Source organism: Portunus trituberculatus, chromosome 47 (assembly GCF_017591435.1).
Source record: "Portunus trituberculatus isolate SZX2019 chromosome 47, ASM1759143v1, whole genome shotgun sequence".
In the NCBI taxonomy this organism is placed as follows: Eukaryota; Metazoa; Arthropoda; class Malacostraca; order Decapoda; family Portunidae; genus Portunus; species Portunus trituberculatus.
In genome coordinates, this window is record NC_059301.1 from 27,733,250 (window position 1) to 27,746,978 (window position 13,729).

The following is a 13,729-nucleotide window of genomic DNA, read 5'->3' on the forward strand; positions in this document are numbered from 1 at the left end:
TCTCTCCTGCGGTATGCTGTAATTTTGGTGGAAAAGTAACTCCACTACGTAGGAAGAGAAAGAGAATGTGATCGTGTAATGTACACTCCTTACATGCATTATGATTTTAAACACAACCTTATTTTTGAAGTAAGCTTTAGTACTGCAATCTTTTTATTATTTTCCTGCAGAGTAGTTCATCGTATACAGTTGTACATAGGAAGGAAAAATTTATGTAGAAAGGACATAATCTATGACTGGCTATATAAAGCAATATGCCGCTTCAAGACCTGTGTTTACTGGCCTCTGGTAGAAACTCAGTATGAAAACTACTGCTGTGGACAAAACTGAGAATCAGGCCAGATATGATGCCTAGTGAAAGACTGAAAGGCTTGAATACCCAGAGAAACGCTATATATGGCCTCCTCCCTCCGCTTTTCCACTTTTAGAGAGAAACACTTTAGTATAATTACTAATGATAGCATGAAAATTATTTTGTGAAATTAAGGAATAATACTAAAGCCAAAAGGAAGCAAACACGATGAAAGGGATGAATACTGGGAATAGCGATGGTTGAATTCCCTTCCTCTCACTTTAGAGAACCATCGTAACTTTTTTTTTTCTGCAAGCCTTTTTTTTATTCTTCATACTTTTACTCTTTTCCATTTTTTTTGCTAGACTCTTCCTTAACCCTCACTCACTCATCCTTTCACTTTCATTCAATCTTATTTTTCCCATTGATTTTCCGTAACAGCCAGGAGGAACACAACTCACGGTTGGCCCAACGTGATCTGTTAAAGTCACTACCAGCCAAAAATTTGTTGTGGTTCCTTGCCTTTGCTAACCTGCCTGCCTGCCTGCCTGCCTGCCTGCCTGCCTGCCTGCCTGCCTCCGCCTCGCGGGGAACGAACGAGGTTTTCTGTTCAGCACTGGAGAAGGATTGCTGTTGATCGTTTTATCGAAGGGTCACTGTTTACGCTTTTCTCTCATCCTTTCCTCCATTCTATCTGTCTCTATCCTTGGTAGGTGTACGTCACAACTCAACATTCACTTAAGCAGTAAAAAGACAGTGAGAAAAGATAAGACACGAAGGATAAAATTTATATCACACTAAATCATAGAAAAGAGCCCGTCCTTCCTTTCTTCTCTCTCTCTCTCTCTCTCTCTCTCTCTCTCTCTCTCTCTCTCTCTCTCTCTCTCTCTCTCTCTCTCTCTCTCTCTCTCTCTCTCTCTCTAACTGACTTATGTACGACTTATATGTTAAAGACAGCTATGTCTCATCGCGCACTGAGTGTTGATGGAAGATTGAACTAATGGTTTATAAGTGTATGGTGTATATTTCTGCTACGTCTATTATTTCGTGAGTGCGGTAATACGAAGATAGTCTGAAGAGCGGGAAGAAAAAGATGGACGTCTGTACAAAAGATGAAGCATAAAATTGTAGGCAAAAGATTGAACTAAGACGTGGGCATATGCTAATCGGTTTTGTAACAGTAATAATAGTAGTAGGACTAGGAGTAGCAGGTTCCTGTATATAAATAGGATTTGCTATTTCTGTTTTGGTTTGCTGATGGTGGTGGTGGTGGTGGTGGTGGTGGTGATGGTGGTGGTGGTGGTTGTGGTGGTTGTAGCCTCCGGGTGTCTATGTTCAGGAAATTGTATATATCGTGTGTTGCTCGGGGGATGTCGCTTTCCTGTGTGTGTGTGTGTGTGTGTGTGTGTGTGTGTGTGTGTGTGTGTGTGTGTGTGTGTGTGTGTGTGTGTGTGTGTGTGCGCGCGCGCTTAATTTCGTCTCTTCGTTGTCATTCTCTTCGTTCCTATCAGCGTGGTTCGTGGTTTTCACACACACACACACACACACACACACACACACACACACACACACACACACACACACACACACACACACACACACACACACACACACACACACACACACACACACACACACACACACACACACACACACACACACACACACACACACACACACACACACAAACTCAATACGTTTTGTTGTTGTTGGTATTATTATTATTGTTATCATTATAATCATTATTATCATTATCATTATAACTATTGCTATTATTATTATTGTTATTGCTATAATAATAATAATAATAATAATAATAATAATAATTATTATTATTAATAATAATAATAATTATTATTATTATGATTATTATCATTATTATTATTATTATTATTATTATTATTATTATTATTATTATTATTATTATTATTATTGTTGTTATTATTATTATTATTATTATTATTATTATTATTATTATTATTATTATTATTATTATTATTATTATTATTATTGTTATTATTATTATTATTATTATTATTATTATTATTATTATTATTATTATTATTATTATCATTATTATTGAATTATTATTTATATCACTATTATTTATTATCATTATTATTATTATTATTATTATTATTATTATTATTATTATTATTATTATTATTATTATCATCATCATCATCATCATCATTATATGTGTACTACTACTACTACTACTACTACTACTACTACTACTACTACTACTACTACTACTACTACTACAACTAACAACTTTTGATATTGTTAGTATTGTTGTTATTATGTTGTCTATTTCGTATTCGTATATCTTCTATTATTCTCAAATGTTACGCACAAGCTGATATTGCGTTTCCTTGTGTCCAGATTGTAGATTTTTTTCGAGCACAAGCCGCTCCAAAAATTCTAAAAACTTCACACACTTCTACACACAAGGACACACAAACACACGCATTTTTTTTTTTCTATTTCCTTTATTTTCTTTTATTGTATACCAAATTTTGGATAGTTTTCACCGACAGACTCGTTTACAAACACACACACACACACACACACACACACACACACACACACACACACACACACACACACACACACACACAGGCAGCTTATGTTCCCAATTGGGCAGACCAGCTCTAATATTCTTAAGCTTTGGTGTAGTAATAGGAAAATCGGAAATGACTGACTCTCTCTCTCTCTCTCTCTCTCTCTCTCTCTCTCTCTCTCTCTCTGGAAAAAAAAATATATAAAAGAAGGCAATAACATTCACTAATTAATTTTTCTTTAATTTTATCATCATATTACAACTTTACTTATTTTCTTCCTTCACTCCTTTCTCTTTTGATTAAACATCCCCTCCTATTTACCTACCACAACCACCTTCCGTCCCTTTCCCTTCCCTTCATAAACATATAACTACGTCTTTATAGTCTCCATTCCCCTTCACTTGTCTCTCTACCCAAACGCTGTCACAACCACTTCTTATCCCCTTCTCTTTCCCTTCATTAACATCTAAGTACATCTCTATAGTCCTCTATCTCCTTCACTCCTCCCCTCTACCCAAACACTTCATCTTATTCACCTCTGCCTTTCATCACAAGACAGCCGCTTTGCTCACGCCCGCAGGGAGAAAACGGGTGTCTTGAGCCGGCGAGTCAATGGGGACTAGTGTAATCTCCTCCCTGCCCTAGTACGACGAGGAACTCCGAGATACACACAAGTGGCGGATGTACTATGGAAACCTCAAGTGCCTGGGTGGTTTTAGAAGAGATTCCTGGCAGGTGAGTAATCAAGGAGAAGTGGTTTGTTGTACGTATCCTCCCTTCCTTTTCTTCTTTCGTTTTTTCCGTTACTCCTTTCTTTCTTTCATGTTCACGGATTGTCTTGCTCTTTCTTAACTTTTTTTTTCTTCCTTCCTTCCCCCTCTGGAATTTTTTTTGTTAGCTTTTTCTTTTTTACATTTTTTTTTGCAGAGATCAGGTATCTTCTTTCTTTCCTTTTGCTTTTTTTTGCAAGGCCTGAGAGAGAGAGAGAGAGAGAGAGAGAGAGAGAGAGAGAGAGAGAGAGAGAGAGAGAGAGAGAGAGAGAGAGAGATCAGAAACATGAATAAACAGCAAAAGAAAAGCAAAAGAAAGAACAAAGTATAAAAAATCACCTCCCTCCCACAAAATAGACGAAAAATATGGAACGGTAACAAAAAATAAAAACATGAAAAGAGAGAGAGAAAAAAAAAGGAAGAAAAATATCCCTTCTCCACCATCAGCAGGGTTCCGAGGAGAAAAGTATTGCCATCAAGACGAATGCTCATAAGGAGGTGCTAAGGGCTGAGGGAGGTGGAGGGAGCGAGGCGCGTAAAGCGGAGAGGAATGAATAGGATGTGGGCGGCTGGTGGGGTCGGCCCGGAGAGAAGCTGGGGCACTGAAGGGTCGCCAGGACGAGCGTGTAGAATTATGGAAGCTGGGAAAGGGGGAGGGAGAGGAATGGAGGAAAGGAGAGAGGACAAGGATAAGTTAGGAGTGTAAGAAAGTCATGAGTGATGGAAGGGAAGACGAAGGAAGGAGGCAAGGAAGAAGGAAGGAAGGGAGGGATAAAGGAAGGGATGGAGTGGTCGCTGGTGAGAAGGGGGAGGAGTAATTTACCAAGAGACGCTTTATGAAATACTTGATGAAATTCCTGGCCATTTCAGCCCCATCGCTTCTTCTTCTGCTTCCTTACTATTCTCTCTCTCTCTCTCTCTCTCTCTCTCTCTCTCTCTCTCTCGCCTCAGTCCACAATCGTATTTGCTTATCTTTCTCTCATACCATCAGCATTTTCCTCCTTTCTTCATATCCTTCCTCTCTCTCTCTGTGTCCCCCTCCGCCTCGCCCTCTGCCAAGCCACTTTCCTCCCTCTCAGCTCCTTCGTCAACTTTCTAGCATCGATGCCTGTCCAAGTACAGCACTGCCCCCGCTACACTGAACCACATCGAGTATTTTGTCCCCTAGCACCACACTGCACCGTCCCTTCACGCGCCTTGTTATTGTCTTGCATTTCACTCTACGACACTTCACTATACTATACCAATAATATAACTTTATAGCAACGGAAAATATCATAGGGAGGGAAGGATTTTGCTAGAGCGCGCACACACACACACACACACACACACACACACACACACACACACACACACACACAATGGACACCCAGCCTCTTTTCCTCCTCTTCCATGTCAGTTTTTCCATACTGCATAGTACTTTTCCCAACTATTTTCCATGCCAGAGAGAGCTGGAGGGAGTGGTGGGTGGGGAGGAGCTTTTTCCTGCACTGTCCTGTCTCTCTTTTCTGTAGCTAGTTAGAAGTAGTTGCCAAACATCCTCGAAAGGATCAAGAGGTCTGTTGCTGTTTGGCTTTCCTTTGTATTCCTTTGTACTTTTCTCTCTACCATCCGGTCTCATCCTCCTCTTACTCCTCTTCCTCTTTCTCCTCCTCTTCCTCTTCCTCTTCTTCCTCTTCCTCCTTCCTTCTCCTCTTCTTCCTCCTCCTCCTCCTCCTCCTCCTCCTCCTCCTCCTCCTCCTCCTCCTCCTCCTCCTCCTCCTCCTCCTCCCATTCCCTAACACATCTCCCTCTCCACCCTCCATTCTCTTCCCTATCTCCTCCTTTTCTATCTCTACCGCTCCTCACCCTCCAGCTACCCTCCACCCACCATCTCTCCCCCTGTCACGCCTTCCTTTCCTCACGTCATCCTCCGCTACTCGCCTCCCCACAGCCAACATCCCCTCGCCGCCTTGGTCTCGCCTCACCACCCCAAGTTCGACCGTTGTTGCTTCCGATACCATTTTAGATACTGCAAACTTTTATCTCCATGTTATCAAATCGTGACAGTATTGCGCGCTTTGCTCTCCAATGTTTTTCTTTCTTCTTTTTTGTCCTCCCTTCTTTTCCTCTTGAGTTTTTCCTCTCCACCTATCCTCTCTTTGTCCTTTAATTTTTTTTCCATTTTTTTTCTATTTTTTTTTTCGTTTTATTTTTATTTCTATTTTAGTGTGTGTGTGTGTGTGTGTGTGTGTGTGTGTGTGTGTGTGTGTGTGTGTGTGTGTGTGTAAAAAGGAGGGCATCACGAAAATTAAAGAGCAAAAAAAGGGATGAATACGAAGAATATTGCCACTTATGTTTCTTTAAAGGGGAGAATATGTTTTCAAATAGTAAAGGATAAATGAAGGAAAAAAAATACCCACTTTTCTTTTTATAGTTTTCTCTAATCTCTTTGTTAAGGGTACTGTGTGTGTGTGTGTGTGTGTGTGTGTGTGTGTGTGTGTGTGTGTGTGTGTGTGTGTGTATGCCAGAGAGAGAGAGAGAGAGAGAGAGAGAGAGAGAGAGAGAGAGAGAGAGAGAGAGAGAGAGAGCGAGGAGACGAGAGGGGAGGAGAAATCAGGTGGAAAGCGGAAGAGAAGGAAAGTGATAAAAGAGAGGAAGCACAAAGTAAGTCAAGAAACGATAAGGGAATTGGAGTATGAAGGAAGAGGAACAGAAGTTGATGTGCAAACGAGAATCGAAGAGAGAAGAGAGAAAAAAAATTATAAAAAGGCGAAGGAGGGAAAAGGGGTGAGAGTTTGGCAGAGAGAGAGAGAGAGAGAGAGAGAGAGAGAGAGAGAGAGAGAGAGAGAGAGAGAGAGAGAGAGAGAGAATCCTGAAAAGTCCAGGCAGTAGGATTAAAGATAAACTACAGAAAAGCTAGATAGATTGGTAGGCAGAGAGAGAGAGAGAGAGAGAGAGAGAGAGAGAGAGAGAGAGAGAGAGAGAGAGAGAGAGAGAGAGAATGCTTGCGTAAAAGTCATTAAATATGAAACATAAAACTTCCAACACACACACACACACACACACGCCCGGTAACTCAGTGGTTAGAGCGCTGGCTTCACAAGCCAGAGGACCGGGGTTCGATTCCCCGGCCGGATGAAGATATTTGGGTGTGTCTCCTTTCACGTGTAGCCCCTGTTCACCTAGTAGTGAGTAGGTACGGGATGTAAATCGAAGAGTTGTGACCTTGCGAAGATCGGAAATAATGAGCTCTGAACTCGTTCCGTAGGGTAACGTCTGGCTGTCTCGTCAGAGACTGCAGCAGATCAAACAGTGAAACACACACACACACACACACACACACACACACACACACACACACACACGGCTCGGCAGCTCAGTGGATAGAGCGCTGGCTTCACAAGCCAGATGACCGGGGTTCGATTCCCCGGCCGGGTGAAGATATTTGGGTGTGTCTCCTTTCACGTGTAGCCCCTGTTCACCTAGCAGTGAGTAGGTACGGGATGTAAATCGAGGAGTTGTGACCTTGTTGTCCCGGTGTGTGGTATGTGCCTGGTCTCAGGCCTATCCGAAGATCAGAAATAATGAGGTCTGAGCTCGTTCCGTAGGGTAACGTCTGGCTGTCTTGTCAGAGACTGCAGCAGATCAAACAGTGAATTACACACATACTAAAATCAACGCCAAAGCTTAACTAAGAGGGAAACAGGTATGGGTGTGATGAAGAAAGAAGAAGAAGAGAGAGAGAGAGAGAGAGAGAGAGAGAGAGAGAGAGAGAGAGAGAGAACATAACTATTTCACACCTTTTATCACCTGCATGCCACTAACCAACAAAATCAATATCACCAAAACACACTCGGAATGATGGACTTCAAGAATCAGTAAATTCCATTCTCTTCAGAGTCGTTGAAGGAATCGAACATTTGCACACACTCCCGTAACTCCTTTTTATTTTCCCGCCCCGTATGCTGACGCCGTTCTTGCCCTTTAAAAGCTCTCCAGACTGAAAGGTAAAACATACATGCCCAGGCAGCTGCATGCAGTATTTTATTGTTTTTAAGCGGCCCACCAACAGGTTAGGAGAGAGGGCGCGGTTATCTTAAAGCACGGGCCAGAGAGAGAGAGAGAGAGAGAGAGAGAGAGAGAGAGAGAGAGAGAGAGAGAGAGAGAGAGAGAGAGAGAGAGAGAGAGAGAGAGATATTCAAACTGCGTGCAATAGAGGGTTTCGAATATATCCGTTAGGTAGACGAAAGGTAAACTTCAGCGGATACAGAAAGGGAATGGGAAAAAAGGTTGAATCAAAGTTGGAGCCAGCATAGAGGAGGCGTGGAGAGGTGGCGTGAAAGAGAGACTGTTTGGAGAGACCGCTATGGGAAGGACCTTGGGAGAGAGAGAGAGAGAGAGAGAGAGAGAGAGAGAGAGAGAGAGAGAGAGAGAGAGAGAGAGAGAGAGAGAGAGAGAGAAGTAGATTAAGGTAAACAGACAACACTTACGCAACACGTCCAAAGTAATGTTCGTTGCCACTGTCACATCCAGACCGTTGTCAGCCTCGCAGGTCACTACGCGGCCTTGGTCCTCGGCGCGCACTCGTACACGCATCTCAGACCTGTGCAGGAGACAGGACTGAAGTGAGTGTAGACTTGACTCCTTTTCTTTTGTAGCGCTGTATGGAAATTGTTTACTTGTATGCACATAAAGAAAATAGGTGTTTTTATTTATTTTTTATTTTTATTTATACCATGTGGGCTTTTCACCGGAAGTTATGGGCTAAAGGTGATACTTTTTAGGGTACCTCCTATCTCAAAGCCCACCCGCTAGGAAACCGTTGTCCCGAGTGAGGAAGCCCAACCTGCACTCAGAGGAATATTTCTTTGTTTGTTTGTTTATTGGTTACAAGTTGTTTTACAAAGGCTATACAGATTGGTTGTGGTATTTTACTTTTTTGTATCCGTTTTCTATTTTCTTCAGCTCCTTTTAAAGTATAGTATTGGCCAAAAGTTTCTTCACGTGCCGTATTTTTTTTCTACTAATGTAACCGTTTCGTATGCAGTGGAAGTCCTTCGATACGCTGTATGTTACCTTACAGAACCTGAAACATGAAAGGTTCCAAGGAGATTAGAGGACTTACGAATGAAGGAAAACACCAAACACAGTGAGAGCGTCAGGTTATAAGATTTCTGGCGTGGCGTACAGCTTTCTCTCAATATGCTGTTAAACTGTTAAAGTGAGATCATAGTCAGATTCTATTAACATTGTAGAATCCGTGTTCAAATATAATTAATATCAAGAAATCACGCTTGAGAGCATATATGGTTTCACTAGAGGCTGTTGGAGTAGTGGTATTGAGACCCGGAAACGTTTTAGAATGCACAGGAGAGAATGATTTAATCCTCTGAGCTGGTTAAAAGGTTTGCATTCCTATTTGGATTATTAGGAAATGATTTTATACAGTTTTATGTTCTTCATCTTGGAATTGATGAGTTAAGTACGCACTGTGTTTTTGGTAGCTCCTAGTCACCCGGATTCTAAGTGTCTCTAGATCAGTATACGAAAACAAATCAGTGGTAAAAGATTTGAAGGCTCCACTACAGTTCTCTCTCTCTCTCTCTCTCTCTCTCTCTCTCTCTCTCTCTCTCTCTCTCTCTCTCTCTCTCTCTCTCTCTCTCTCTCTCTCTCTCTCTCTCTCTGACAAGCCAAACCATTTTTTCTCTGCTTGGTAATGTGCGATGAATTATTATTGTTGTCCACATAATTACTGTGGTATTTAGTATATATCAATTATAATGAGTCAGGAGATTGTACATTCGTGCTTGTTATTTTATGTTTGGTTAGATGAAAAACAATGACATCAGTGATTTATGTAGCACTGAGATATATTATGATCACCATTTTGAGAGAGAGAGAGAGAGAGAGAGAGAGAGAGAGAGAGAGAGAGAGAGAGAGAGAGAGAGAGAGAGAGAGAGAGAGAGAGAGAGAGAGAGAGAGAGAGAGAGAGAGAGAGAATCAAGACTTCAGAAATATAGATTGACAGGAAAGAAGAAATGTCCAAATCACATCACACAACGTCAATACAAAGCAGAGATTCTTGCCAATCAACACAACGCAACACAACACAACACCGCCAGAGAGATGTTGCAAGTCCTGTGTATTCCAAGTTATGAATCAATAGTTCCTTGTGAGGCAGTTGCAGCTAGAAGTATTTTTGTTTTTATTATTGTTATTATTTTTTTTGTAAGGAGAAAAATAAAATGTTTGGTGGTGTTTCTGTTAGATGTGTGATGAAGATGATCTTGATTGAGATTTATTGGGAAATTTCTGCTCTTTTAGTGGTGATGTGAAGCTTTGCTAATATTAGACCGTGTGTGTGTGTGTGTGTGTGTGTGTGTGTGTGTGTGTGTGTGTGTGTGTGTGTGTGTGTGTGTGTGTGTGTGTGTATGTGTGTGTGGGTGTATGCTGTTATTTTTGCTGTTTTGATGTCCAAGCAGTGCGAGGGTTTATGAGGTTAGATAGATGAAATATTTTGATGGAGTGGATGCTTTGTCTAGGAACACACACTCTCTCTCTCTCTCTCTCTCTCTCTCTCTCTCTCTCTCTCTCTCTCTCTCTCTCTCTCTCTCTCTCTCTCTCTCTCTCTCTCTCTCTCTCTCTCTGTGTGTGTGTGTGTGTGTGTGTGTGTGTGTGTGTGTTGGCGGCTTGTGGGTGGAAAGTGTGCGAGTGAAGTGTCTGGTGTCTGTCCGTCCTTGTTTTCAGGGGGATGAAATTTCCAACACTTGCTTCCAACTCCTGTCAGACAGTCTGGGGAAAGACAGGCAGCGGGGAGAAGGTGCTATATTACTTATTATCTTCATTCTCTTAAGCATTAGCCGAAATTTTCATTGCAGTTTTTTTTCCAATATTTTTTAAAGAAGATTCTACACAAAAAACTTAAATTCTACAACTCATAATTTTATAGAAGTAAACAGGGCACACATTTTCCAAGGAGATTTGTGAAATAGTAAATTAAGTTTGGTTGTAAGGAGTAGTGAGGCTCTCGTATACCATGCCATGACTCAACCAGAGCAAAAGGGGAGAGGGTAAATGTACAGAATCACAGTTGTTTCTAATTGTGTAGGATCAATCTGTTGTAGTGTTGGTTGGTGTGTTTTTTTTTTCAAGATTCTCTTGGTCCTAAGGATAGTTTAAAAGAGAAGTAGCACCAATGTCAGGATCAAAACATGAACATTGGAATTATGATCTCTGTGACTTTTGAAATTCCAAGTTGTCATATCAGTACAAAGCGTCTAAGAGTACAGACTATGATTGGTAGTAGAGTTATTGTAAAAGTGCCGTGGAAGGAATAAAAGTGTCTGAACATTTTGAGTCTGCAATAAGTAATAGTAAATTTTTAGAGGGAAAGTAAAAGTTGCATCGGCTGGTTGAGTACGCTTTAAAATTCTATCTTGGAAAGAATAACTATTTTTGAATACCTATTTGAAAGACGGTAGGGGTTAGAAAAGAAACAATAATTATGGTACACTGCTTAAAAAGAACAGATCATGAACACTGAATCTGCATGAGCGATTGGACATAGAAAAGTAAATGCTAAATGGCTTGATATGAATGTCTTTTATGTAATCTTACTTTTACATTACCAGCGTTAAATGTATTGAAACGCCCTGAGTGAACATGAGTGACGGTAGATTCTATAGAAAATAAGTGTAATATGGCCATACATAGTTTTAACCTCTATGAGATGTAAGTGAATTCCATTGTCTGGAGTTTTGAGCGGCGTTAAGGGCCTCGTGCCGCCACTGCTCAGGGATGAGTGTGCTTGTGTTCGGTGAAGTTTGCTTTGGTTAGCTTTTTTTCCCTCTCTTTTTACCGCGAAAAGTTGCACATGGGAGTTAGGGCAAGCAGGGTGTTCTGGGGTGTAGCGAGCGTGGCGGTGTGTGAGAGCAGGAGTTGTTTCCTTGGTGTGTAAAAGGAGGAGTAAAAAATGGAAGGAAAAATAAAAACTAGAATTGAACGTATTGAAGGTCGACGAAAGACTGAAAAATGAAGATTGGAAAGGGTGAGTGAGAGATGGAGTGAAGTGAGGGCGAGCCGTAAAACACACACACACACACACACACACACACACACACACACACACACACACACACACACACACACACACACACACACACACACACGTCCACTCTTTGTTAGCGGGATGCTGGACATGTTCCAATTATCCACAACTTTATAGCCACGTCAGCGATTACATCTGATGTTTTATTTTTGTACACGAATTCTTTCCGGCCTTTTTTTTTTTTTGATATTTACCGTTTTGCTTTGGCAGAGAATGGAGAGCAAAAAATAATAGATGGTCTTGCTAATTCATTTGTGCGAACTGCTTTCGAATCTGTCATATTATCTACACATTTTTTTCCTCTCTCGCGTTGTATTAGTTTTATTTCTTATACATTGCACGGCGAAAAACAAATCTGTGTTGCTTTAAAAAGGTCTGAATAATAGATGATAAAAAAAAATATGCGCGTATACATTTCATTAAGAAGAGAATACAAGTGAGTTAATTGCAAGTATCCATTTGTTGCCGTTTTTAGGTGCAATCTTCTGTTAACCTTTACTATTCATGCTATGGACAGAGTGAAATGTATTCCAAGCGCCACGTGTTCTCCTTTAAGCTGTTTCCCGCTCAGAGTACTACTATACTGTAGTATATTGTACTCTTATATACATAGTGCAGCGTATCACAAAAAATCCTTATAAGGATCAGTAGTTAGCTTCGCTGCTCTTTGTCTTTCCTTTGTGTTTCTTTGTGTACGTAGTAACACCTTTTTTTTTTTAAGTTGTTGCGTTCTATTTCCCTTTCCGCGATTGAGATATAATGCAATGGACAGTTTGAGATAATGCGAGATATAGGAGAGACATGCTACTACAATACATAACTGCTACATAGATACTGGATAAAGTTTATACATGAATTTCACAATGACACGAGTTGAATATAATAATTTGAGTGTACACTGTATTAAGAATGTACTGATATTGCAGGCTCTCTCTGTAACTGTAGCTGTTATTTATTTTGAACAACAAGCATCAAGTTATCCTGGTTTATTCTGCCTCTATTGACACTTTTCCGTTTTGTTTCGTATCAGTCGGCTGCGACCTCATCCATCTGAGACGTCGGCCGCCCTTCACGTACAACTCGGAGCGAAAACGTAAACATTATCTCGTCTTGATCACATACAGATATAATTTTGTTTTTTTAGCTATGTGGGGAAGAACATAAAAAAAAAAATGAAGTGAGAGAAGTAATTTTTATCCGTCTGCATATCTTTTTCTCTTATTAGGTATACAGGGACAATGGTATAAAAAAGAAAAATAATAATAGAAAAGAAATCACTTTAAACAAAAATATCCGAGAAAGGATGACTTTTTTTTCTTTTACGATGTCTGTTGCTATTCTTTTATCATTGTTATTAGTCTTTATGATTCAGTTGTAGGGCAAAGGTTTTCCCGCAGCATCCTCTCTTCATTTCTGCCAATAGCCCTTCTATTCCAGGTCTTCCCAGTAAAACATTTCATCTCTTCATTGAATCCTCTGTTCTCTTACCATTGTGAATAAAAAAAAACTCTTGATGATCAGTATAGACTTCTTTATCAGGTTATTAGTGCCAAGTTAATACCCTACAGAGGAGATCGGATAACTTTGTGGATAGTTATTGTAAGTGTATGTAGGTAAGATTAATGTACACAGGAACTGCCACATGAAGAATTAGTGGCTTTTTGCAGCTTCCATATGTTTTTATATCCTTATGCTCTTTGATGTCACGTTTTTGTTTAGAACGGGAGCGTTATCAGCTTACGTATTGCGCCATCTGCATTGCACGGCATGGCTTACATTAATACCTTTAGCAACTCGCCCAGTGCAGAAGTTAAGCAGCTCTGACAATGTTATGAATGCGCCGATCGACTCATCTCCATCTCCTTCCCTCCCTCCCTGATGTTTGTCTGGTCTATTCCGTGGACTGCATCTCTCATAAAAATACGCCTTTCCAGTGATCTATTGCAAGTTCAGTTCTTTTCGTCCAGCGTTCCTTTTCGAATTTAGCACATATTTCTTCGGCCTCGCAAGACCT

At 40.6% G+C, this 13,729-nt stretch overlaps 1 protein-coding gene across 1 annotated transcript in view; it reads right to left on the minus strand.

Annotated features, from left to right (window-relative positions):
- LOC123520837 (nephrin-like) overlaps positions 1-13,729 on the minus strand; it is a 412,849-nt gene that overhangs the window by 49,638 nt on the left and 349,482 nt on the right. The window contains exon 13 of the mRNA XM_045283473.1: positions 8,099-8,211. Within this exon, the coding sequence (XP_045139408.1) occupies positions 8,099-8,211 (113 nt within the window). The remainder of the gene's footprint in view (positions 1-8,098; positions 8,212-13,729) is intronic.